At 40.7% G+C, this 26,965-nt stretch overlaps 1 protein-coding gene across 1 annotated transcript in view; it reads right to left on the reverse strand.

The window, feature by feature from the left end:
• The window catches only part of CFAP57 (cilia and flagella associated protein 57), an 84,090-nt gene extending 66,243 nt beyond the window's left edge, over window positions 1–17,847 (reverse strand). The window contains exons 1-9 of the mRNA XM_053694072.1: window positions 17,670–17,847; window positions 17,135–17,451; window positions 16,653–16,939; window positions 15,848–16,007; window positions 13,888–14,040; window positions 13,217–13,353; window positions 11,497–11,662; window positions 8,257–8,370; window positions 7,453–7,665 (exon numbers count right to left, since the gene is read on the reverse strand). Of these exons, the coding sequence (XP_053550047.1) occupies window positions 7,453–7,665; window positions 8,257–8,370; window positions 11,497–11,662; window positions 13,217–13,353; window positions 13,888–14,040; window positions 15,848–16,007; window positions 16,653–16,939; window positions 17,135–17,451; window positions 17,670–17,826 (1,704 nt within the window). The 5' untranslated portion in view covers window positions 17,827–17,847. The remainder of the gene's footprint in view (window positions 1–7,452; window positions 7,666–8,256; window positions 8,371–11,496; window positions 11,663–13,216; window positions 13,354–13,887; window positions 14,041–15,847; window positions 16,008–16,652; window positions 16,940–17,134; window positions 17,452–17,669) is intronic.
• Between the last annotated feature and the right edge of the window lie 9,118 nt (window positions 17,848–26,965).

Consider the following 26,965-nt stretch of genomic DNA (forward strand, 5'->3'; position numbering starts at 1 on the left):
TGATCCTCTTGGATCAAAATAAAATTGGAACGAATAGTTTCCACCTTGAAGGACAGTACCCTTAGGATCTTGATTAAAATCTTGACATCTAAAATTTTATGAGATTCTAAAGATCTAACATAGTACTGAAGGTTCCCTGGAACCACTACGAGATTAGGATAAAATCCCAAACTCTGTTCCTGAATCGGAGCAGGAACTCACTCTCTCAGGTCGGAAAGGTCTCCTACCCAGAGTAAGACCACCTTACCTCATAATCTTGAAGGTCAAAACCTCTCTCCCGCTCAAAGGAAGAATTAGAACAATTCCCTTGAAATCTTGAAAGGAATTAAAGGAAAGTTTAATCAAAACGTGTATCACTATGGTAAGTCTGAAATCTTAGCTTCCCGCTAAATACTTGAAGGGAAGCATCTGTAAGAAAGAAAATGACCGACCCTTATGTTACCTGGAATGTCTTTTCTAATGGGACCAGCCAAAGTATGAACCAGTATGCTGCTGCACAAGCGACAGTGGCAATAATAAGTTCACCGCACCTGAAGTTCCCAGGCGGTCTTCCTTCCAGGTATTTACCAAGCTCCTAGATCAAGCAGGATCTGGTGTATTCAAAAAATATTGACGGTAGAAAAGTCATAGGTTGCCAATATTGAGCAATCCCTCTAACTCTTACCCCTAGAAACCTTAAAGGAACAATTATCCTCTATGGAAATATTAGGACTCCCATCTAGCGTGGATATTGTCCCAACTGATGGAACTCCATGAAGAGTCCGCTATGAGTAAAAAAACTCTTCTAAACCTTGGAAATGGAGAAGAGAAAAAAAGGGTACCTTCTCTCCCTATTCCAAAGCATTGATCTAGGTACGACCTAAGATTAACAACCGCCATGCTATCATTGTCGTCCTGAGTAGCTAAAACCTCCTTAAGTAACAGACAAAGGTGTTCTAGCTTAAACCTGAAAAATATAACTTCAGTATCAGCAGGAGGAATTATACTGACAGAAACTGAGATTTTATCCTCAGATGCTACCGAAGTATCCTCTCCCTTACGTCTGGGAGGGAACCTCGCTCACTGAATAATTATTTATCCTCTTGCGCTCTCCCTGCAGCATGGGAAAAGCCAACAATGCACTCGCGACCGCTTCGCACCAGTGGGAAACGAGTCGTGGAGGAAAACGCAGGGCACTGAAAGAATGGACGCTAATTCTTTTATTTTCTTTTTTTTTTATATATATATATATATATATATATATATATAGGACACTTGAGGAGAAGGCTGCGGATATAAAAAAACCTTTGTCCGAATGTTTCTTACAACAATCAAGACAATGGGGGGTAGTTATCAACGCGTCTACTTTACTTGCCTTCGCAGGTTCAATACGCCTGCCTAAGCTCGCCTACCATCGCCGCTGCGGACCTGCAAAATTTTGCCTAAGTTATCAATAAAGCTGTCAAAAAGCCGCGCACCAAGTACGGGGCGATGAGCAGCGGACTGTGAGAGGTATCACTCATCCGATCTCGCTGCTCTTCGGCTTTTCCCAGCTTTATTGCTAGCCTGTCACTAAGCACCCACACTAACTACACTGTTCTACCCCCTATACCGGCACCCCCGGAGCCCCCCGCAACTCAATAAAGTTATTAACCCCTAAACCTCCGCTCCTAGATCCCGCCGCAACTCTTATAAATATATTAACCCCTAAACCGCCGCTCCCGGACACCGCCGCCACCTACATTATACCTAGTAACCCCTATCCTGCCCCCCCTATACCGTCGCCCTCTATAATAAAGTTATTAACCCCTATTATGACGATCCCGGACCTCGCCGCAACTAAATAAATAGTTGAACCCCTAAAGCGCCTCTCCCGGACCCCGCCGCAACCTATATTAAACTTATTAACCCCTAATCTGCCCCCCCTACACCGTCGCCACCTATAATAAATTTATTAACCCCTATCCTGCCCCCCCATACACCACCGCCACTGTAATAAAATTATTAACCCCTAAACCTAACCCTAACCCTAACCCTAAAACCCCCCTAACTTAAATATTAATTAAATAAATCTAAATAATATTTCTCTTATTAACTAAATTAATCCTATTTAAAACTAAATACTTACCTTTAAAATAAACCCTAATATAATTTATATTAGATTGAGCTTGCATTCTATTGGCTGTTCCGATCAGCCAATAGAATGCGAGCTCAATCTGATTGGCTGATTGGATCAGCCAATCGGATTGAACTTCAATCTGATTGGCTGATTCAATCAGCCAATCAGATTTTTCCTACCTTAATTCCAATTGGCTGATAGAATCCTATCAGCCAATCGGAATTGAAGGGACGCCATCTTGGATGATGTCCCTTAAAGGAATATCCATTCGTCGGTAGTCGTCGGGAAGAAGAGGATGGCTCCGCGTCGGCTCGTCCGTCGGCTCGTCTGAAGATGGCTCCGCTCCGGATGGGTGAAGATTGAAGACGCTGCTTGGAAGATGACATCGCCCAGATGGAAGACTTCTTCAGCACCACCTGGATGATGACTTCATCGGATGGAAGATTTCTTCAGTGCCCCTTGGATGATGACTTCTGCCGCTCCGGATCTCCTCTTCGGTTCCATCGATGGTCGGCTGGCTGAAGACGACTCAAGGTAGGATGATCTTCAGGGGGGTAGTGTTAGGTTTTTTTAAGGGGGGTTTGGGTTAGATTAGGGGTATGTGGGTGGTGGGTTTTAATGTTGGGGGGTTGTATTTTTCTTTTACAGGCAAACGAGCTGAATTATTTGGGGCATGCCCCGCAAAAGGCCCTTTTAAGGGCTGGTAAGGTAAAAGAGCTTTGAACTTTTTCAATTTAGAATAGGGTAGGGCATTTTTTTATTTTGGGGGGCTTTGTTATTTTATTAGGGGGCTTAGATTAGGTGTAAGTAGCTTAAAATTGTTGTAATATGTTTTAAATGTTTGTAACTTATTTTTTTTATTTTTTGTAACTTAGCTTTTTTTATTTTTTGTACTTTAGTTAGTTTATTTAATTTAATTGTAGTTATTTGTAGCTAATTTATTTAATTAATGTAATGATAGTGTAGTGTTAGGTTTAATTGTAACTTAGGTTAGGATTTATTTGACAGGTAATTTTGTATTTCTTTTAGCTAGGTAGTTATTAAATAGTTAATAACTATTTAATAACTATTCTAACTAGCTAAAATAAATACCAAGTTACCTGTAAAATAAATATAAATCCTAAAATAGCTACAATGTAATTATTAATTACATTGTAGCTATCTTAGGGTTTATTTTACAGGTAAGTATTTAGTTTTAAATAAGAATAATTTATTTAAGTATAGTGTAGTGTTAGGTGTAATTGTAACTTAGGTTAGTTTTTATTTTACAGGTAAATTTCTCTTTATTTTAACTCTTTATTTAGCCGCGGGGACCGGGAGCGGCGGTTTAGGGGTTAACATATTTATTATAGCTTGCGGTGGGCTCCGGGAGCGGCGGTTTAGGGGTTAATCAGTTTATTAGAGTGGCAGTGGGCTCCGGGAGCGGCGGTTTAGGGGGTAATACATTTATTTAGTTGCGGCGTTGTAGGGGGGACAGATTAGGGGTGTTTAGACTTGGGGTACATGTTAGGGTGTTAGGTGTAGACAGCTCCCATAGGAATCAATGGGATGTCGGGCAGCAGCGAACATGAACTTTCGCTATGGTCAGACTCCCATTGATTCCTATGGGATCCGCCGCCTCCAGGGCGGCGGATTGAAAACCAGGTACGCTGGGCCGGAAAAGTGCCGATCGTACCTGCTAGTTTTTTGATAACTAGCAAAAGTAGTCAGATTGTGCCGCACTTGTGTTCGGAACATCTGGAGTGACGTAAGAATCAATCTGTGTCGGACTGAGTCCGGCGGATCGAAGCTTACGTCACAAAATTCTACTTTTGCCGGTATCTAGGGCTTGATAACTAAGGCGAATCAGCCTCACCACAAATACGCTGCGGAATGCCAGCGTATTTGAGGTTGACGGCTTGATAACTACCCCCCAATGTTGGCTCTAATAAAAGGCTTATCTCTGAATTGCAACTCTACGCACATATGAGGCAGAAAAGTTTTTGCAATAGTATAAAGGGCATAAATGTAAAAACATCCTAATTCACATGGTAATCCATAAAATTGAACACCATAACCAGAGGTACTGTGTCTTTAAATAACAAAGGAAAATGTCCAAATGTTATAATAAATTAATCCATTAACATTGGATATACTGGGTGTGAAGGACATAAAGAGTATGTAAGAGTATCAAAGAAACAGGCAACCGGACTACAGAAAAACACATCCATCTAGCGTCCACATAAAAAACACCCTGCTTCCCTGCCATGTACTTAGAACAAACTGCTTCTAACACTGCAGTGGAATAATGGCGCGCAAACATGCCGCGCAACATAGCTCCGCCCATCGTGGGCATAACAAGCTAAAACTCCCGGGCGGCTAAAATGTAAAAATGGAGCCGCCGGGAGAACTAAAGCCCATGTTAACAATAAGCAAACAAACCTCCCGACAGTTATAGCATTAATACATAACGTCCAGGGGAGTAAAATTAATCGATCATGCTGAAGAACCTTTCTCTGCGGTCATGAAAATAAACTAACCCTCCAGATGGCTTGTTATAGTAAAATAAAGCCGTTGTTAGAAGCTAGAATTAAATTAGAGCCTCTTCTCCACGTCCTTCCAGTGCCTGCAATTACTGCCCGATAACATGTCCTCCCACCTAGGGATAATGCCATCCAGTGTCCCTTAATATAGAAAAGTGCCAATCTTTCTGTGAGCGTGTCCCCAGAAAATAAAAATCAGCTTACCTTAAATTGCTGCCCGGCAGTAAGGCAGCCCACCCGGCTTGCAAGGCCCTAATTTTCTCCTCACATTGGCATGTGGAAATAAAAAGTACTGAGTTTTTTCTCTTCCCTCAGACTTTGACAAGCAGGGCAGCAAAACATGTATGGGAGGCTTAGTGAGAATTATGTCCCATAAGTTCCCATTGCTTTAAAGCCCCCAAAAGCTCTACTGTAGAGACTGAAATGGACTACGGCTACACCCTAGAACAAAGCAGCACACTCTGGCACTACTTTAAAAATAATAAACTCTTGATTGAAGAATCTAATCTAACACCTCACTTTACCTCTTCCTATCAGTAACGTAGGCAAAGAAAATGACTGGAGTGGGAGGGAAGGGAGGAGCTATTTAACAGCTCTGCTGAGGTGCTCTTTGCCTCCTCCTGCTGACCAGGAGGTGAATATCCCACAAGTAAGGATGAAATCCATGGACTCATTGTGTCTTTAAAAAGAAACCTAACACTAACCCCTCTTTAGGTACTCACAGTTGCTGAAGTCCGGCTTGAACGCTCTTCATCCCAGCGGCTCCATCTTCATCCAGGCTGCTCCATCTTCATCCATCGCGGGACCAGCATTTTCTTCATCCCTGCGAAGGCGGAGCAGTCGATGCGCGGGGCGGAGGTCAAGGCGAAGGTCCAAGGCGGAGGTTCATCAGTCCGACGTGGAGGTCCTCTTCATGCGATCGTCTGCCACACACTGAGGATTCAAATGCAAGATACCCCTTTTACACTGGGGGTACCATTGCATTCCTATTGGCTGAAATAGGATTTAAGCAGCCAGACTTCAGCAACTGTACCTAAAGAGGGGTTAGTGTTAGGATTTTTTTCGGGGGGGGGGGGGGGTTTAGATTAGGGTTTTGGCTATTTAAAAGAGCTGAATGCCCTTTTAAGGGAAATGCCCATACAAATGCCCTTTTCAGGGCAATGGGTAGCTTGTTTTTTTTTTAGAGTTAGGCTTTTTATTTTGGGGGGTTAGTTGGGTGGTGGGTTTTACTGTTGGGGGGGTCTTTGTATTTTTTTTACAGGGAAAAGAGCTGATTTCTTTAGGGCAATGCCCTACAAAAGGCCCTTTTAAGGGCTATTTGTAGTTTATTGTAGGCTGAGGGTTTTTTTTATTTTGGAGGGGCTTTTTTATTTTGATAGGGCAATTAGATTAGGTGTAATTGTTTGTTATTTTGGATAATTTTGTTTGTTATTTTTTGTAATTTCCTATTTTATTATTTTTTGTAATTTAGTATTTTTATTTTTTTTTAACTGTAGATTTAATTTTTTTAGTAGGGTTAGGTTTTTTTAATGTGCAATTTAATTAATTTAATTTATAGTTATTTTAATTTTAGTATAATAGTAACGTTAATTTAATTTAAAGATTAAACTTAGTTTTTTTTTATTTCCCAGGTAAGTTTTTATTTATTTTTGTAATTTTAATTTAAAGTTAGGGGGTTGTTAGGTTTATGGGTTAATAGTTTAATTTAGTTTTTGGCTATGTGGGGGGCTGGCGGTTTAGGGGTTAATAGGTTTATTTAGTGGTAGTGATGTGGGAGGCTAGAGGTTTAGGGGTTAATAACTTTATTTAGTGGCGGCGATGTCAGGGAGCGGCGGAATAGGGGTTATTATAATTATTATAGTGTGGGCAATGTTGGAGTGCGGGGGAATAGGGGCTAATAACTTTAGTATAGTAGCGACGATGTTGAGCAGCGGCAGAATAGGGGTTAATACATTTTATTAGTGGCGGCGATGTTGGGAGCTGCAGATTTGGGGTTAATAAGTTTATTATAGTGTTTGCGATGCGGGGGGCGGCAGAACAAGGGTTAATAGGTAGTTTATGGGTGTACTTTGTAACAGTTTAGTTGTGATTTTTATGTAACAGTTTTGTTGCATAAAACTAATAACTACTGGTATCAGATTGCGGAACGGATTGTGTCGTTATAGGGTGTAATGCAAGCTTTTTAGCCTCACCGCAAAACTCGTAATGGCAGCGCTACGGGAATCCCATGAATAAACGTCATTTTTTCGAGTGCGAGACTGACGTTGAGTTACAGGCTAAAAGGCTTGCGGTACAGCTATACCGACAAGACTCGTAATGGCTGCGTTGCTGTTTTAACGCTGAAATTGCCATTTTTTCAGCGTTAAAACACGAATGCAAAACTTGTAATCTAGGTGAATGTTAGTTACTAAAATATTAACAAAAACATACATTTCTAGCATCATTGTTGCAGCCTTCTCACGTGAAATATAAATATAATAATGATATATTCTGTATCTGCTGGGCCATCTGAAAAAAGCAACATATAGTGTGTGCGGGTGACTCACTAAAATATGGCTTTCAATAGTAATAAATGGAAGCAGCAAAAAAGCTCAGGAATGTGAAGGGGTTAAATAAAAAGCTTTTGAAGTGCACTTTGCACTTGCATGTCCCTTTAAAGAAAACAAAAGTCTATATTTGTACTCATCTACTGCTACTAAAATAATCATTTAGTAGAAGTTTCCATTCTAAGACAACCCCCTAAACAATGAGAACATTACAGGTTTTACTTAATAAATACATTGGAAAGTATACACAGCAATAAGTGATTGGAAGACGTTTATTGGGTATTACCTGAGAATCACTGATCTCTTTAAGTGTCTGGTCGGATCCAACAGCAAAAATAGTTTTGGCGTCGGGCGACGTGGCCACACAGTTGTAACTGCAGGATTTGAGCACACACTCAGACTCGCGCTTACCCAGGAGCGTGTTCCACTCATACACTGCTCCATCCAGGCCACAGGACACCAGCTTACTGTCATCAGAGCTCCATGAGACCGACCGTACCTACGGCCAATAAGGATTATTTTAGAACTGAACAGCTTCAATAACCCAGAGATATTAAAGGGACGGTAAAGTAAAAATTAAACTTTCATTATTCAGTTACCAGATGCAATTTTAAACATATTTCCATTATATTTCTGTTATCTAATTTATTTTGATCTTTTGGTATCCTTTTTTAAAGGCATATCTAAGTAGGCTTAGCAGCAGCAATTAACTACTGGGAGATAGCTGCTGATTGGTGGTTGTACATAAATGCCTCTTGTCATTGGCTCACCCAATGTGTTTTATAGTTCCCAGTAGTGTATTGCTGCTCTTTCAAACAAAGAGTGAAGCATATGTGATAACAGAAATACATTGAAAAGTTGTTTAAAATCGCATTCTTTAACTGAATCATGAATGAAAAATGTTGGGTTTCATGTCCCTTTAAGCTTGAATGAATCAATATGGCGCACCATGACTCTGTGTGCTCATTACAAGCTCCATTTCCTTTCCAATTAGATGCTACAGACCATTCAACTACATGGGACGTTTACAGCAGCGTCCCTTTTTTATGTACAGTACAATTTATAAAATAAAACTTATTCCTGAGTTTACCTTTCCATTGTGACCTTTCAGATTAGTGATATTTTCAAAGGTTGTTGTGGAGTAAATGTGGATGACGTTGCCGTTCACCGCAGCAAAGAGATGTCCGCCGTAGCTAAATGAGCACTACAGAAAAAGTGTGAGGAAGACTGTAATAAAAAAACTCTGGAACAACGATGAGCAATAGACAGAGAAATAGGTTCTGCTGGAACATCTGAATGAAAAAAGACCTAGATTCTCTAAAGTTTGCAGGGATTGCCACTTGAACTGTGAGATCCAACACTACAAGGGCCATTAGTGGGTTCCAAAAGGGGATATTTATGATTGAACAAACTGTATCTTGTTAAGTGGTTTGTGCATGATGAAGAAATGCATACAATATAATATAATACTTAATGAAATGTAAGTTGTATTCAAGTCTGTAAATGTTTTCCATGTGGAATTAATATGTTGTCTGCTGAGTTATGATCACTTTGCATTTTGTGTAAAGTTATTTTTGCACATTATATTTTTTTTGTCGTATACGAGACATATGCACGGACAAAAAAAACAAATATGACAAATATGACAACCTACAAAAACCCTAACTGGACTACAGATAGTGATAATCATTTCATCAAATACAGGGGTTTTTGACCAGTATGACATTCACTGTCCATTATTATTATTATTATTATCATCGGTTATTTGTAGAGCGCCAATAGATTCTGCAGCGCTATAAGCATAGGCGGTATACAAGGTAGCAATTATTGGGATCAAATGGGTAGAGGGCCCTGCCTAGAGTCGCACTGTTGTAGTTAGCTCTTATGAAGGTGATCTGCAAGCAGTTGGGCTCTTAGGCTTACATTCTAAGGAGATTCATGGCGAATAGCAATGGAGGAGAGGAACTGGTATTAGGAAAGGTTAGTGTAGGTTGTATGCATCCCTGAACAGAAGAGTCTTTAGGGAGTGCTTGAAGCTTTCACAATTAGGGGAGAGTCTTGTGGAGCGAGGCAGATGGTTCCACAAGATGAAAGCCAGTCTAAAGAAGTCCTGTAAATGGGAATGTGATGCGGTAACAAGAGAGGAGGATAGTAGGAGGTCGTGAGCAGAGCGAAGGGGACGGGAGGGAGAGTATCTGGAGACAAGGTCTGAGATATAGAGGGGAGCAGTGCAGTTGAGAGCTTTGTATGTCAGAGTCAGAATTTTGTGTTTAATTCTGGAGGCAAGAGGAAACCAGTGATGGGATTGGCAGAGAGGTGCGGCAGATGAAGAGCAACGTGTAAGGAAGATGAGCCTGGCAGAGGCATTCATTATGGATTGTAAAGGAGCAAGACGGCAGCTAGGGAGACCAGAGAGGACGGAATTGTCAAGGCAATGATGAGAGAGTAGATTAAAATCTTAGTTGTGTCTTGTGTAAGGAAATGTCTAATTTTAGAGATGTTTTTAAGGTGGAAGTGGCAGGATTTAGCCATGGCCTAAATGTAAGGAGTGAAAGAAAGATCTGAGTCAAGTGTGACCCCCAAGACATCGGGCATGCGGTGTAGGGGTAATGATGGATTTGTCTACAGTTATGGAGAGAAAAAGGGGGAAATAAGGAGTTCAGTTTTGGAGAGCTTTAGCTTAAGGTAGTGAGAGGACATCCAGGAAGAGATGTGAGAAAGACAGTTAGTGACAAGGGTTAGCAAGGAAGGAGATAGGTCTGGAGCAGAGATGTAGATTTGAGTGTCGTCGGCATACAAATGATATTGGAAACCGTGGGACTTTATTAGTGAACCTAATGATGATGTGTAGATTGAAAAGAAAAGGGGACAGAGGACAAAGCCTTGCGGTACACCAACAGAAAGTGGTAATGGGGCACAGGAAGCCCCAGAGAAGGCTACACTAAAGGTACGGATAGACAGGTAGGAAGAGAACCACGAGAGGGCTGTGCCACAAATGCCAAAAGATTGGAGGGTTTGGAGCAAAAGAGGATGGTCAACAGTATCAAAGGCTGCAGACAGATCAAGGAGGATAAGCAGAGAGAAGTGTTCTTTGGATTTTGCTGTGAGTAGATCATTGGTAACCTTAACAATTGCTGTCTCTGTGGAGCGTTGGGTTGAAATCCAGGTTGCAGTGGGTCAAGGAGGGAGTTTAATGTAAGGAAATGGGATAGGCGTGCATATACTAGCTTTTCAAGAAGCTTTGAGGCAAGAGGCAGTAGGAAAATAGGGCGGTAGTTGGATGGGGAGGTTGGATTAAGGGAAGGTTTTTTGAGGATAGGTGTGACCAGTGCATGTTTTAGAGATAAGGGAAATATACTGGTGCTGAGGGAGAGGTTGAAAATGTGTGTGAGTATAGGGGTAAGGGTAGAAGAGAGGGAGGGGAGTAGCTGTGAGGGGATGGGGTCGAGGGGACAGGTAGTGAGGTGAGAGCGCAGTATAAGTGCAGAAACTTCTTCCTCAGTAACAGGGGCGAAAGAGCTAAATATATGACTATGTTATTACCTAAAATGTACCTACCCTCCTATAATAGAGGTATCCAACTCAAGTCCTCAAGTAGCATTAAAGGGGCAGGAATTAAAGAAATATGAAACCCAAAACTTTTCTTTCATGATTCAGACAGAGAATACAATTTTAAACAACTTTCTAATTTACTTCTATTTTTAAATTTTCTTCATTCTCTTGGTATCTTTTGTTAGAAAGCAGGGAGCGTGCACATGTCTGGAGCACTATATGGCAGGAATTTGCAAGAATATTATCCATTTTCAAGAGCACTAGATGGCAGCACTATTTCCTGTCATATAGTGCTTCAGATGTCTACCTCGGTCATGGAAACGAAGAAAAGTTGATAATAGAAGTAAATTGTAAACTTTTTTAAAACTGTAGACTCTGTCTGAATCAAAAAAGTATATTTTTGGGTTTCATATCCCTTTAAGGATCCCCTGCGTAAGTAATATATTTGTCTACAGAGATCTACCAATGAGATTTTGTTACTGAACAATAGTGTGTACTTCTCCAACCAAGCAAATCCCCTTGGTCACTGGTTTATTTCCCTTTAGATGGACCCTACCATTAGCAATGACGTCCAATGCAGTAAGCCTCACGCTTAACCAAATGACTAATTCGCATTCTTCCTTGATTTGTCATATTCTAGCTCTGTTATTGATGTTTTAAAACATTCAAATAGGGTAATTGTCCCAATGAACATAATTCCACTATATTGTAAATCCATATATAGATGTCTGCTGTCAGTATTTTTTATATGTCAAGAAGTGGGAAGTACAGTTGATACCTCACGGCAGCCGCGCACTGTGAATTCTTTAAACGTGCGGATATCGTCAGTCAGTAGGTTCATTAAGCGTAACTTGTCAGAGAATCCGACCAGAACATAATGTCCAGATGGATGCAGCGAGATGCTGAAGGCTTCTTCTTGATATTCCTTATACAGATCTAGTGAGCTGGGAGGAAAACAGAGAAATGTAAGAGAACATTTCCATTTCTGTATTTAAAAATAATCTATTTTACAAACACTTTACAAAATACATATTTACTATATCTGGAATATATACATTAATGCTTAAAGTGAATGTAAATTTTGATGTTTAAGTGCCCGGTTTTTAAAAATTTTATTAAAAACAGGGGCATTTTAATTCATCAAAATTTACATTTCACTCCTGTTGTGAAAAAAAACTTACCTTTTAATCTTGACAGCAGCTCCAGCTTCCTCCACCCGTTGCAAAGCCTCTTACTGGGTCTAAAATGAGGAATCAGGCTTCCTCCAATCACGGCTTTGAATAAGTCACTGATTCCCCCGGGGAGGAAGCCGTGATTGGAGGATGACCTATCCATCATTTCTGACATCAGAAATGGCTTGCGACGACCGGAGGAAGCTAGAGCTGCTGTTAACTTTAAAAGGTAAGTTTTTTTTCACAACAGGAGTGAAATGTAAATTTTGATGAATTAAAGTGCCCCTGTTTTTAATCAAATTTTTAAAAAACGAGCACTTTAGCATCAAAATTTACATTCACTTTAATGATTACTCACTATGATATATATATGTGTGTGTGTGTGGGTGAGTGGAGGAGCTTCACTAAATCTCAATGTGAGTTTTAATCCAAACACTTAAAGGGACACTGAACCCAAACTATCTTTTTAGCCCATCCTAACCTAATAGGGACATGCAAAATATTTGTATAAATGATATGGAAGAGCAGCATTTAAACATGACCATTAGCAGGAAGAACCTAACAGCCAATGGGTACTAACAGGAAGTGGCTATCAGCCAATGGGTATTAACAGGAAGTGGCTATCAGCCAATGGGTTTTAACAGCAAGTACCTATCAGCCAATGGGTATTAACAGGAAGTGACTATTAGCCAATGGGTATTAACAGGAAGTGACTATTCCAATACAAAGAGAAAGAGGTACATTTGCTAAATGAAGTAAATTGTTTTAGTTTTTCATTTATTCAATATCTGAATCATTACATTTTTTTCTTAAAGGGCCATGATACCCAAATGTTGAAGCACATGAAAGTGAAGCAGCACAGCTTTAAAAAGCTCACTAGAAAATATCATCTGAGCATCTCTATGTAAAAAAAGAAGATATTTAAAATCAAAATGTCCTCAGTAGCCACATGTCTATGTAAACAGACTTTAAAGGGATATAAAAGTGTGAATGCGGCACTGATGAAAGCTGATTGGCTTCTTTTGTTTTGTTTTTAACCCATACAGATGAGAGGAAAAAGAGCAACTGGATCACAGAGAACGTACTCTGATACGCTTGAGCTTAAGACAATTTGAGGTTAAAACATCTTACACAGAGATGCTCAAGTGATATAGTTTTGTCAGCTTTTTACAGTTGTGCTGCATAACTTTCAAGCAATTGTGCATATGGGTATTATGTCCCTTTCATTTTCATATACCTTTAAATCTCAAACAGCTTTTTTTGAGTTGGGAATAAATAAATATATGCGCATTGTGTGAGACAAAAGCAAAACAATATATAAAGTACTTGGTTTCATAATTCCAGATGCGCACGGAGTGATCCAGGGAACAGGTCGCTATCAGGGGTTTGCGGATACAGATGCTGAGACCAGTGATGGCGGCGGAATGCCAGGGCTCCGTCAGATACCCAAAGCAATCATCTCCCTACAGAAACAGATCATTTTGTGGGGGTAAAACATAAAACAAAAAGCATAAAAAGGAAACGTTCTAGAGGTAAAGAAATATGTCAATAGAAAGTAAATGGAGAGAGGAGCAAATATACAGCAAAGATGGAAAGAAATATAACGCTGAGAAAGGAAGCAGGAAATACAGTGAAAGGCCGTGTTCTGTCGAGAACTGCAATCTGACGTCACTTCCGGTGAGTCTTCTGTTTTAATATCCGTTTTGCCTCTGTCTGGGGGCGCACGATCGATCGTCTGGCATACACCCCAAGTAAACCTTGGAGAATTAGGTTTACAAGGGGGCTTTGCCCCCCTTGAACCCCCCAAGCGGAGGCAAATAGATAGTGAAGATAGGCGATCCCAGTGCCCATCTGATTGGTTGTGAATCCTATCACTAACTGGACACGGACCAATCAGATGAATGGAATCACTGGAAGTGACGTCAGATTGCAGTTCTCGACAGAACAACGGGAGTCTCAGGGAAAGTGCAATAATGAGCAGAGTTACTATTACTCACCTTACCAAATTCAGCAGAAGAGAGGGTAATGCTGTATAGCTGACCTTTATTTGTGCTGGCCAGCACGTTCTCCTCTGAAGGGCTCAGGCACATGCACGTAACCTCCTGCTGTTCAGCCAGGCTGGGGTCACTGCTCTGCTTATCTTGTGGAATCTACACAATACATATAAATGTGATGTAGCAATAACTGCCTTAAACCCAAATATTCTCTTTTGTGATTCAGACAGAGCATAACATTTTTAAAATGTTTCCAATTTATTTCTATTATAAAATTTGCTTCATTCCTGTGGTATTCTTTGTTGAAGAGATACCAAGGTAGGCATCTGGAGCACTACATGGCCGGAAACAGTGCTGCCCTCTAGTGCTCTTGCTAATGAATAACATTCTTGCAAATCTGCTGCCATATAGTGTTCCAGACACATGCACGCTCCTGAGCTAATGTCCATGATTTTCAAAAAAGATACCCAAAAAGAACAAAGAAAATTTGATAACAGAAGTAAATTAGATCGTCGTTTAAAATTGCTGCTCTATCTGAATCATGAAAGAAAAATGCTGGGTCCCTTTAAACTCAAAACTGAATCCCCCATAAAATACTTCTGAGTATTAAGAGCTTTTGGTGCATTATTACTGGGGCATTTGATGCAATAATCCCTATAAAACTAATGATGGTGAAGGAGAGGCTATCTGATGCTCTGTAAATGAATGAGTTGTGGACCTCTAAGTGAATAAAATGTTTAAAAGAGTTAAAGAGACATTGGACCTTAACATCCCCCCCCCCCCCTTTAATTTGTTCCCAATGATCCATTTTACCTGCTGTTGTGTATTAAATTGTTAACATATAACTTCTTGATATTTATTTTGTCATTTGAAATAGCTGCATTTCCTATTGAAACCTTAACCTTTACTGAAAATGTCAATGTTGCAGCACTGGCTATAAGAAAAGCTATGCAAACAATAGGCAGCAGCAGAAATCAATCTCCCAGTGGAGGTGGGAGAATTTGAAAATGTGTTTGTGTAGCATCTTGAATGCTTGTAAACATGTGGGGTTGATCACAATTCTTTAGAAAAACAAATGTAATTAGTTTTCTACAAATTTCACCATTAAATTCTGTGGGGATATTTAAAGATAAAGCGTTTGAAAAAGTTTTCTAAAGGATTGTGGTCTACCCCTTATTTTGTAGGAAGATCTTTTGAAATGAAGGAATTACTTATATATACTATACATATATAAAACATTGATGTTTATGTCCCTTTAAAGGGATAGGAAAGTCATAATTAAACTTGCATGATTCAGATAAAACATGTTATTTTAAGACATTTTTAAATTCACTTCTATGTTCAAATGTGCTTTGTTCTCTTAGTATCCCTTGTTAAAAAGAATACACACATATCCTACACTAGTGGGAGCTGCTGTTGATTGGTGCCTCCACACATTTGTCTCTTGTGATTGGCTAACTAGATGTGGTCAGCTTCCTGCCAGTAGTGCAATGCTGTTCCTTCAGCAATGGATAACAAGAGAATGAAGCAAATTTGATAATAGAAGTAAATCGGAAAGTTGTTTAAAATTGTTTGTTCTGCCTAAATCATAAAAGAAAATTTTGGGGTTTACTATTCCTTTAAAGGGCCACTAAACCCAAAATCTTTCTTTCATGATTCAGATAGAGAATAGAAATTTAAACAACATTACAATTTACTTCTATTATTTATTTTGCTTCATTTTTTAGATATCCTTAGATGAAGAAAAAGCAATGTACATGGTGAGCCAATCACACGAGGCTTCTGTGTGCAGCAACCAATCAGCAACTACTGAGCATATCTAGATATGCTTTTCAGCAAAGAATATCAAGAGAATAAAACAAATTAGATAATATAAGTAAATTAGAAAGATGTTTAAAATTGCAATCTCTTTCTAAATCTTGAAAGAAAAAATGTGGGTTTCATGTCCCTTTAAGTCACTTACTCTAATAATCCGGCTCCTCTTGTAAAAATCTTTATCTTCTGCTTTCTCAAAAATGCAGACTCGGCCGGGCCCTGCAGCGCACAGGAATCCTTTAGAATATGCCACTATGGCATTTATCCTCTGGTTAGAGGGTGCCGTGGAATCCATAGCAGAAAGGGAGCTAGAAACAGATGGATCAATATCAATACACTAGAATTGTACATATTCATTTAAAGGGACAGTCTAATCCAGATTTTTTATTGATTAAAAAGATAGACAATCCCTTTATTACCCATTCCCCAGTTTTACATAACCTACACCGTTATATTAATACGCTTTTTACCTCTGTGATTACCTTGTATCTAAGCCTCTGTAGATTGCCCCCTTATTTTAGTGCTTTTGACAGACTTGCATTTTAGCCAATCAGTGCTGACTCCTATGTAACTCCATGGGAGGGAACACAATGTTATCTATATGGCACGCATGAAATAGCGCTAGCTGTAACAAAAAATGTCAAAATGCACTGAGATAAGGGGTAGCCTTCAAGGACTTAGAAATTAGCATATGAGCTTACCTAGGTTTTGCTTTCAATAAAGAACACAAAGAGAACAAAGAAAATTTGATGATAAAAGTAAATTGCAAAGTTGATTAAAATTGCATGCCCTATCTGAATCATGAAAGTTTAATTTTGACTAGACTGCCCCTTTACTAACAGGTCCATTACAAAATTACTAAACAAAAAAAAGTTTAAATTGTTAAAAATCTGTGTGTATAATTTATTGTCTCCAGAGCTTATCACGTTTTCTAATGAATAGTGAGTAGTTACCGGCCATCATCAGAAGCTGTGCCAAATTTCGGAGACTCCTTGGGCACAAGTTTTCCGGTTATGTTTATTTCCCAACGAAGATCTCCAGATTCAAACAGGCAAAGCTTTCCAGTATCTGTTCCGCATATAATTCTGTTTTCAGAGAGCCACGCATGACACAGGAAGTTCTGAGCTTCAACCTTCTGAAAGTTTGTCTGTTTCAAGTTACCGTCCATATAGCGAAACAATTTAAATACCCCAAGGCCTGTGGCACAGATCTGGCTGTTGTCCTCAGGATTGAAGCTCACCTAAATGACAAGAAGAAAAAAAAAGTAACATTGATTTAAAGTCTATAGAAAAAAACGATCTTACTGATGGTGAAGTAACCATGACAATAAGACTTATTTAATGATGGCTGCAATTATTTTATAGCTAAATGACAAGAGGAAGTCTCTGTTCATATTGTATGTGTGATCTACTGTAATGAAACAATGTTCCTTTACCTGGTAAATAGGGTTGTTCTGGGTGTCCGTTCTCACTGATGCCATAACTTTCTGCTTTTCCCACATCCAAAATATGATAGTCCATTCTGGAGAGCCTGTCTGGGCAACCAGATATTTAGAGTCTGGAGAAAATGCAATACTGACAAACTCATGAGCATGAAAGTCTGGTGCACTTAGGACCTTGCGTTTCTTAAACGGCACAGAAGATAGTTCATAAATTGTGATTGTAGTCTTTTCTGGTCCTCTTTCAGACATGGCTAAGTAACGGTGGTTTGGGCTGATTGCCAGAGCCTGCATCCCCAAACTCTTCTCTGAGCCTGGAACCAAAGCCACAAGACATAGAGATGATAGATAGATAGATAGATAGATAGATAGATAGACAGATAGACAGACAGACAGATAGATAAGACAGACTGACAGACAGATAGAAGATAGACAGAAAGACAGATGATAAGACAGATAGATGTTTTTTTTCCTATAACAAAAAAAAAAAGAATTAAATACAGAAAATTAAATAAATTAATAAAAAGCTCACCTGGTATAAATTTTTGCCATTTTTGATCTACGTTGTATTTAATGCAGTTATTGCCCGATGGGAAAATTATGGTTTGCTCATCAAAGTAACAAATATTATTAACCACTTGTGAACGGAGACCAAAGATATAATGTGACTGGGCCACGATCACCGACATGTTGGCTGCTCAAGTCGGCAATCTCTGGAAAAGAAAAAAACATTCATTTGTATATATTAATTTTACATCATTTTACTTTGTTATGTATATCTGAATAGGATAAACCAAAATAAAAAAAGGAAGATAGAGAGATATGGCACACACACACACACACACACACACACATATATTTATATATATATATATATATATATATATATATACACACACACACACACAGGTATATATACAGTATATATATATATATATATATATATATATATATACACGGTATATGTACAGTACATAGTTCAAACTTAGCACTCACTTCACACCGAGACAACTTCCAGGGTGCGCTTTAAAATTAGCATACTGTATATATCACGTTCCTGAGAGGGAAGGCATGTGTTGTATATCCCAACAATAGTAACATTATATATCATATCATGCCATAATAAATGTGACTATTGTTGGAATATACAATGAGTGCCTTCCCTCTCAGTAACGTGATATATATACTTGTACTGTGGGTTCACGTATGGACGATTCATTTTGTTTGGATCTTTTTCTTTATCCAAAGTTTCAGTAAACATTTTTGAAGAAGGTATATGAGTGCAGCATGTCCTTCTGTACTTTCTGTGGGTATTATTATGATCCATAACTTGCTTTAGGGTATCAGAACATACTGGCTTTGAAGAACGATTCTATATATATATATATATATATATATATATAAGCATTCTCTCAGGAGTGAACACCAGCTCAATAACTTGTTCGCTTGTTCTATGGAGATTTAACACATGTGGAAAGCATTACTGGGCTAAGAGAGGCTGCCCCCAGGTGGTAAATCACCATAGAACAAACTATCAAGTTATGGAGCTGGTGTTGGTTCCTGGGAGACTGCTTCTCTTTCTGTAAATATTTGTAATATGATCCTGAGGATGTCTCCCTAAGGGTGATCAGGGAACCAGACGTGGACTCCTTGCCCAATGTGTTTAGCTGAATATCACTGCACCTCACTGATGAGGTCCAATTAAAGGGACTTTCTAATTTACTCCTATTATCAAATTTTCTTCAGTCTCTTTGTATATTTATTTTAAATGCAAGAATCTACGTTTAGATGCCGGCCCATTTTTGGTGAACAACCTGGGTTGTTCTTGCTGATTGGTGGATAAATTCATCCACCAATAAAAAAAATGCTGTACAGAGTTCTGAACCAAAAAAAACAGCTTAGATGCCTTCTTTTTCAAATAAAGATAGCAAGAGAACAAAGAAAAATTGATAATAGGAGTAAATTAGAAAAGGTGCTTAAAATTGCATGCTCTATCTGAATCACAAAAGAAAAAATTTGGGTTCAGTGTCCCTTTAAGACTGAAACGATCATATGGGGTTTCCATGTTCCTTGTTCTTCAAATTCTTTTCTACCCTGTATAAATCTCCTACTTTGCCACCACCAAAGCACCCCAGACCATCACATTGCCTCCACCATGCTTGACAGATGGCATCAAGCTGTCCTCCAGCATCTTTTCATTTGCAGGCCCATTTATCAAGCTCCGTACGGAGCTTGAAGGGCCGTGTTTCTGGCGAGTCTTCAGACTCGCCAGAAACACAACTTATGAAGCAGCGGTCTAAAGACCGCTGCTCCATAACCCTGTCCGCCTGCTCTGAACAGGCGGACAGGAATCGCCGGACATCAACCCGATCGAATACGATCGGGTTGATTGACAGCTCCCTGCTGGCGGCCGATTGGCCGCGAGTCAGCAGGGGGCGGTGTTGCACCAGCAGCTCTTGTGAGCTGCTGGTGCAATGTTAAATGCGGAGAGCGTATTGCTCTCCGCATTTAGCGAGGTCTTGCGGACCTGATCCGCAGTGTCGGATCAGGTCCGCAAGCCCTTTGATAAATGGGCCTGCAAGTCTGCATCTCATGACTGTTCTTCTTTGTGACCTGAACACCTCAAACTTAGATTTGTCTATCCATAACACTTTTTCCAATTTTTCTTTTTATTGCCCATTCTGAGATATGGCTTTCTCTTTGGAACTGTGCCTAGAAGGCCAGCATCCAGGACTCGCCTCCTCCCTGTTGATGTTGAGACTGGTGTTTGGTGGGTGGTACTTAATAAAGCTGCCAGTTGAGGACTTGTGAGGCGGCTGTTTCTCAAACTAGACACGTCTTTCTATACTAGTTAAAGCCAGTATGCACTGTTCTGTGAAGGGAGTAGTACACAGTGTTGTACAAGATCTTCAGTTTCTTGGCAATTTCTCACTTGGAATAGCCTTCATTTCTCAAAACAAGAATAGACTGACGAGCTTCAGAAGAAAGTTCTTTGATTCTGGCCATCTTGAGCCTGTAATCAAACCCACAATTGCTGATGCTCCAGATACTCAACTAATCTAATGAAGGCCATTTTTTTGCTTTTTTAATCAGAACAACAGTTTTCAGCTGTGCTAACATTATTGCAAAAGGGTTTTCTAATGATCAATTACCCTTTTTATTTAATAAACTTGGATTAGCAAACACAACGTGCCATTGGAACACAGGACAGATGGTTTCTGATAATGGGTCTCTGTTCGCCTGTGTAGATGGTCCATTAAAATCATCCTTTTCCAGCTACAATAGTCATTTACAACAAACATTTTTTTGAACACGCGTATATATATATATACTGTATATACATATATAATAGAGTAATTTAAAGAATAATAATATTCTTAATTCTAAGAATAATTTTAGTGGCCTCCGATCCACTTTGTTTCACCAAGTGTGATTTGGCTCTTCTAATTGTTTCATTTTCTTGACCTTTGTCAATACTGTAATCTACATGTAAGTTTGCATAGCAGATATGAATCTATTAAAATGTCATTATAATACATACTTAGTTTGTTCTATTTGTTGTTGGGGGGTTTTGCGGGGGGGGGGGGGGGGTTAGTGGCAGAACTTATTTCTGCATACAGGGGACAAGTATTCTTGGCTCACCCCTGTCTGTTGTGAATTGTAATGTATGGTTTTGATTTGATTTTAAAGGAACATTGTACACTATATTTTTCTTTGCATAAATGTTTTGTAGATGATCCATTTATATAGCCCATCTGGGTGGCGGGGGGTTGTAACAATGTATAATTTTGCTTATTTTTAAATAACATTGTGCTGATTTTTAGACTCCTAACCAAGCTCCAAAGATTTAGATGTATACTTAAGTCTACAGATTCCTGTACTTGTCCCCTGTATGCTCCTGTTTGTATAATCTGTCTTTTCATATGCAGAAAGGGGGGGTCTGCTCTCAGTCCCTTTCACTGGGTGTCCCAGCCTAACATCATCAACAGTGCTAAATTGGGAGCTTCTAAGTTAGGGTGACCAGACGTCCCCGTAAAGATAGTCAGCAGTGATGCTGCAGGCAGAATAGTGCAGGGTGTTTTATTTTGTAGGCAGCAACACGGTGAGTAGGGCCCGGACCAGGAGGAAGTGGTAGGAAAAGAGTATGCAGGGAGATTTGCAGGGGTTTGGAGCAAAGAACTTGTGCTCTGCTGACCCTAGGGGATATCTGGCTGGGCTGTGCCTCCACTCACTGGCAGTGATTGTCACTCTTCCAGTTCCCTCTACTGCAGTTCCTACTCACCCTCTCTATCACTGTCACTAAAAGAGATGCCAGGGTGAGCAGGGACCGCGGCAGAGGGAACAGGAAGGCTACACGGGGCAGACTAATCCACATTGGTGGAAGCGCTCTGTCATATTTCAAATCAGAGCGGGAGGGAGAAGCTCCCGCCCCGGAGCTACACATTGCAAGTGTGAGGGGAAGGATGGGGGCTCCCGGAGCAGCACTTACCACATTTCTGGATATTCCCCCCACAGGATGCTGGGTGGGCAGTTCTCCTGAAGGTAGGGAGGAGGGTGAGCTGGGTGTTGTGTGACAGACAGGGTTAGGGCTCTACTCATAGAGCACATAGAATTTGTAGCTGGGGCAGGGGCTGTCTGCGAGACTGGCAGGGATATAGGGGAGAGAGGAGGGAAAGTGACCCCAGGGATATTAGGGAGAGAGGCAGGGAAACCCTATGGATTTCTACTCCTTTCAGTGCTGTATTCCTAACTTGCTAACTTGGTGTTTCTAACCTTCTTTCAGTCTTCTCTTCCCCCATTTATGTTCTTCCAACTATTTCATTGTTCTCTCTCTTTCCTCATTCAGTGGTCTATCTCCCCTCTTTTAGTGGTCTCCCTCTCCCCAGTCTCTCTCTGCCCTCCCCCTCTGTCTCTCTCTGTCCCCCCTCTGTCTCTCTCTGCCCCCCCTCTGTCTCTCTCTGCCCCCCCTCTGTCTCTCTCTGCCCCCCCTCTGTCTCTCTCTGTCCTGCCCTCTGTCTCTCTCTGTCCTTCTCCCCAGTCTCTCTCTGTCCTTCTCCTCAGTCTCTCTCTGTCCTTCTCCTCAGTCTCTCTCTGTCCTTCTCCTCAGTCTCTCTCTGTCCTTCTCCTCAGTCTCTCTCTGTCCTTCTCCCCAGTCTCTCTCTGTTCTTCTCCTCAGTCTCTCTCTGTTCTTCTCCTCAGTCTCTCTCTACCTCCTCATCTGTTTCTCTCTGTCTCTCTCTAGCTGTCTCCCCCTTTGGCTTTCTCTGTCCCCCCCTCTGTCTCTCTCTCTGTCCTCCCCTCTGTCTCTCTCTGTCCTCCCCCTCTGTCTCTCTCTGTCCTCCTCCCCCTCTGTCTCTCTCTGACGTCCTCCTCTGTCTCTCTCTGTCCTTCTCCCCAGTCTCTCTCTGTCCTTCTCCCCAGTCTCTCTCTGTCCTTCTCCCCAGTCTCTCTCTGTCCTTCTCCCCAGTCTCTCTCTGTCCTTCTCCCCAGTCTCTCTCTGTCCTTCTCCCCAGTCTCTCTCTGTCCTCCCCAGTCTCTTTCTGTCCTCCCCTCTGTCTCTCTCTGTCCTCCTCCCCCTGTCTCTCTCTGTCGTCCTCCTCTGTCTCTCTCTGTCCTTCTCCCCAGTCTCTCTCTGTCCTTCTCCCCAGTCTCTCTCTGTCCTTCTCCCCAGTCTCTCTCTGTCCTCCTCCCCCTGTCTCTCTCTGTCGTCCTCCCCAGTCTCTCTCTGTGTCCTTCTCCCCAGTCTCTCTCTGTCCTTCTCCCCAGTCTCTCTCTGTCCTTCTCCCCAGTCTCTCTCTGTCCTCCCCTCTGTCTCTCTCTGTCCTCCTCCCCCTCTGTCTCTCTCTGTCGTCCTCCTCTGTCTCTCTCTGTCCTTCTCCCCAGTCTCTCTCTGTCCTCCCCAGTCTCTCTCTGTCCTCCTCTCTGTCTCTCTCTGTCCTCCTCCCCCTGTCTCTCTCTCTGTCGTCCTCCTCTGTCTCTCTCTGTCCTTCTCCCCAGTCTCTCTCTGTCCTTCTCCCCAGTCTCTCTCTGTCCTCCCCTCTGTCTCTCTCTGTCCTCCCCCTCTGTCTCTCTCTGTCCTCCTCCCCCTCTGTCTCTCTCTGTGTCCTTCTCCCCAGTCTCTCTCTGTCCATCTCCCCAGTCTCTCTCTGTCCTCCCCCTCTGTCTCTCTCTGTCCTCCCCCTCTGTCTCTCTCTGTCCTCCCCCTCTGTCTCTCTCTGTCCTCCCACTCTGTCTCTCTCTGTTTCTCCCCTCTGTCTCTCTCTGTTTCTCCCCTCTGTCTCTCTCTGTTTCTCCCCTCTGTCTCTCTCTGTTTCTCCCCCTCTCTCTCCCCTCTTTCTCTCTCTCTCTCTGGTTCCCCCTTTGGCTTTCTCTCTGTCTCCCCCTCTGTCTCTCCCTTTGGCTTTCTCTCTGTTTCCCCCTCTGTCTGTCTGTCTCTCTCTGTCTACCCCTCTGTCTCTCTCTGTATCCCCCTCTGTCTCTCTCTCCCCCTCCCCCTCTGGCTTTCTCTCTGTTTCCCCCTCTGTCTGTCTGTCTGTCAGTCTCTATATATATATATATATATATCTCCCTCAGTCTCTCTCTGTCTCCCCCTCTGTCTCTCTCTATATATCTCCCCCTCTGTCTCTATCTCTATATCTCCCTCTGTCTATTGGTCTCTCTCTCTCTATATAAATATATATCTCTCCCTCAGTCCCTCTCTGTCTCCCCCTCTGTCTCTCTCTCTGTGTCTCCCCCTCTGGTTTTCTCTCTGTCTCCCCATCTGTCTCTCTTTTTCTCTGTCTCCCCCTCTGTCTTTCTCTATTTCTCTCTTTTTCTCTGTCTCCCCCTCTGTCTTTCTCTATTTCTCTCTTTTTCTCTCCCTCTCCCTCTGTGTCTCTCACTCTGTCTCCCTTCTTGTCCCAATGTCTCCCTCCAAAATTGGCTGCTTTGACGTGCTCGTGCACGCTTTCCCCCATAGACATCAATGGGGATAGAGTGTTAGAAACAAAACTAACACCTGAAGTGCGGAATGAAAAATCTCCGTAACACAGCCCCATTGATGTCCATGGGGGGAAAAAAAAATGTACGTTTAAACACCATAACATAAACCCCAAGTCTAAACACCCCTAATTTGCCGCTCGACATTGCTGACAGCTAAATAAAGTTATAAACCTCTAATCTGCCGCCCCCGACAACGCTGACACTAATAAAAGTTATTAACCCCATTCCGCCGCTCCCCGACATCGCTGCCACTATAATAAAGTTATTAACCCCTATTCCGCTGCTCCCCGACATTGCTGACACTATAATAAAGCTATTAACCCCTAATCCGCTGCTACCCGACATCGCCCACACTATAATAAAGCTATTAACCCCTAATCCGCTGCTCCCCGACATTGCCACCACTATAATAAAGTTATTAACCCCTAAACCTCTGGCCTCTCACATCGCCGCCACTAAATAAACCTTTTAACCCATAGACCTCCGGCTCCCCACATTGCCGCTACTAAATAAACCTATTAACCCCTAAACCGCCAACCCCCCCACATCACAAAACACTAAATTAAACTATTAACCCCTAAACCTAACACCCCCCTAACTTTAAATTAAAATTACAATATAACTATCTTAAAATAAATAAAAACTTACCTGTGAAATAAAAAAAAACAAAGTTTAAACTATAAATTAACCTAACATAACTATTCTAATAAAATTTAAAAAAAACTACCAATTAAAAAATCTAAATTACAAATTTAAAAAAAACTAACACTACGAAAAAAAATAAAAAATCTAAAATTATTAAAAATAATAAACACTAAATTACGAAAAATAAAAAACACTAAGCTTACAAAAAATAATAAATGAAATTATTAAAAATAAAAACAATTAAACCTAATCTAATAGCCCTATAAAAATCAAAAAAGCCCGCCAACATAAAAACACCCCCTAGCCTACAATAAACTACCATGCCATGCCAATATTTTTTTGTATGGGCATTGCCCTTAAAAGGGCATTCGGCTATTTTTCATTGCCCTTAAAAGGGCATTCAGCGCTTTTAAAAAAGCCCAAACAAATAAAAGAAAAAAAACTAACACTAACCCCAGAATATCTACTCACGGTTACTGAAGTCCGGACATCCATCTCCATCCATGCGGCGAGAAGTCTTCATCCAGGCGGAGATATCTTCATCCATCCCGGGCATCTTTTATCTTCATCCCGGCGGTGCAGAGCCAATAGGATTTTAGAAGCTCTCATCCTATTGGCTGATTTGAATTTGAAGAATCAAATCAGCCAATAGGAATGGAAGGTACGCCATTTTGAAAAGACTACCTTGCATTCAACTTCAGTGTACGGCGGTGATCATATGAAGAGGATGCTCCCTTCGCACAGGATGTCTTCGGCTTCCAGGATCGCTCCGCTGGGATGAAGATAGAAGACGCCCCCGGGATGGATGAAGATTTTGCTACCTGGATGAAGACTTCTCGCCGCCTGGATGGAGATGGATGTCTGGACTTCAGGAATCGTTAGTAGATATTTTGGGGTTAGTGTTAGGGTTTTTTGGGGGGTTTTTTTGGGTGTGTTTTTTTTTAGATTAGGGCTTTGGGCTTTTTTAAAAGAGCTGAATGCCCTTTTAAGGGTATTGAAAAAGAGCTGAATGTCCTTTTAAGGGCAATGCCCATACAAATGCCCCTTTAGGGGCAATGGGTAGTTTAGGATTTTTTTAGAGTTAGGTTTTTTATTTTGGCGGGTTGGTTGGGTGGTGGGTTTTACTGTTGGGGGGACTTTGTATTTTATTTTTACAGGTAAAAGAAATGTTTAACTTAGGGCAATGCCCTACAAAAGGCCCTTTTAAGAGCTATTGGTAGTTTATTGTAGGCTAGGGGGTGTTTTTATTTGTTTTTTTTTATTATTTTTATAGGACTATTAGATTAGGTGTAATTGTTTTTATTTTTGATAATTTAGTTTATTATTTTTTGTAAGCTTAGTATTTTTTATTTTTCGTAATTTAGTGTTTATTATTTTTTGTAATTTTAGATTTTTTAAATTTTTTCGTAGTGTTACGTTTTTTTAAATTTGCAATTTAGATTTTTTAATAGGATGTTTTTTAAATTTTATTAGAAAAGTAATGTTAGGTTAATTTATAGTTTAAACTTAGGTTTTTGTTTTTTTTCACAGGTAAGTTTTCATTTTAAGATAGTTATATTGTAATTTTAATTTAAAGTTAGGGGGTGTTAGGTGTAGGGGTTAATAGGTTTATTTAGTAGCAGCGATGTGGGGGGCCGGAGGTTTAGGGGTTAATAGGTTTATTTAGTGGCGGCGATGTGGGGGGCCCCTAGGTTTAGGGGTTAATAAGTTCATTTAGAGGAGGTCATGTCGTGGAGCGGCGGAATAGGGGTTTTAATCATTTTATTATAGTGCCGCCGATGTCGGGGGGCGGCGGATTAGGGGTTATTAGCTTTATTTAATAGTTGCGATGTGGGTGGGCGGCAGATTAGGGGTTAATAAGTTTTAAATAGTGTTTGCAATGCAGGAGGGTGGTGGTTTAAGGGTAAATATGTAGTTTATGGTGTTAGTGTACTTTGTAACAATTTAGTTATGAGTTTTGTGAAACATTTTTGTTGCATAAAACTCATAATTACTGCTCTCAGATGGCGGTATAGCTTGTGTCAGTTTAGGCTGTAATACAGGCATTTTAGCCTAAACGCACAACTTGTAATACTGGCACTATGAAAACCCACACAAAAACGTCATTTTTCTGAGTGCGGAATGGACATTGCGTTACAGGCTAAAATGCTTGCGGTATAGCTATAACAACACGACTCGTAATATGCGTTACTGACCATTACG

This window comes from Bombina bombina, chromosome 10 (assembly GCF_027579735.1).
Source record: "Bombina bombina isolate aBomBom1 chromosome 10, aBomBom1.pri, whole genome shotgun sequence".
In the NCBI taxonomy this organism is placed as follows: Eukaryota; Metazoa; Chordata; class Amphibia; order Anura; family Bombinatoridae; genus Bombina; species Bombina bombina.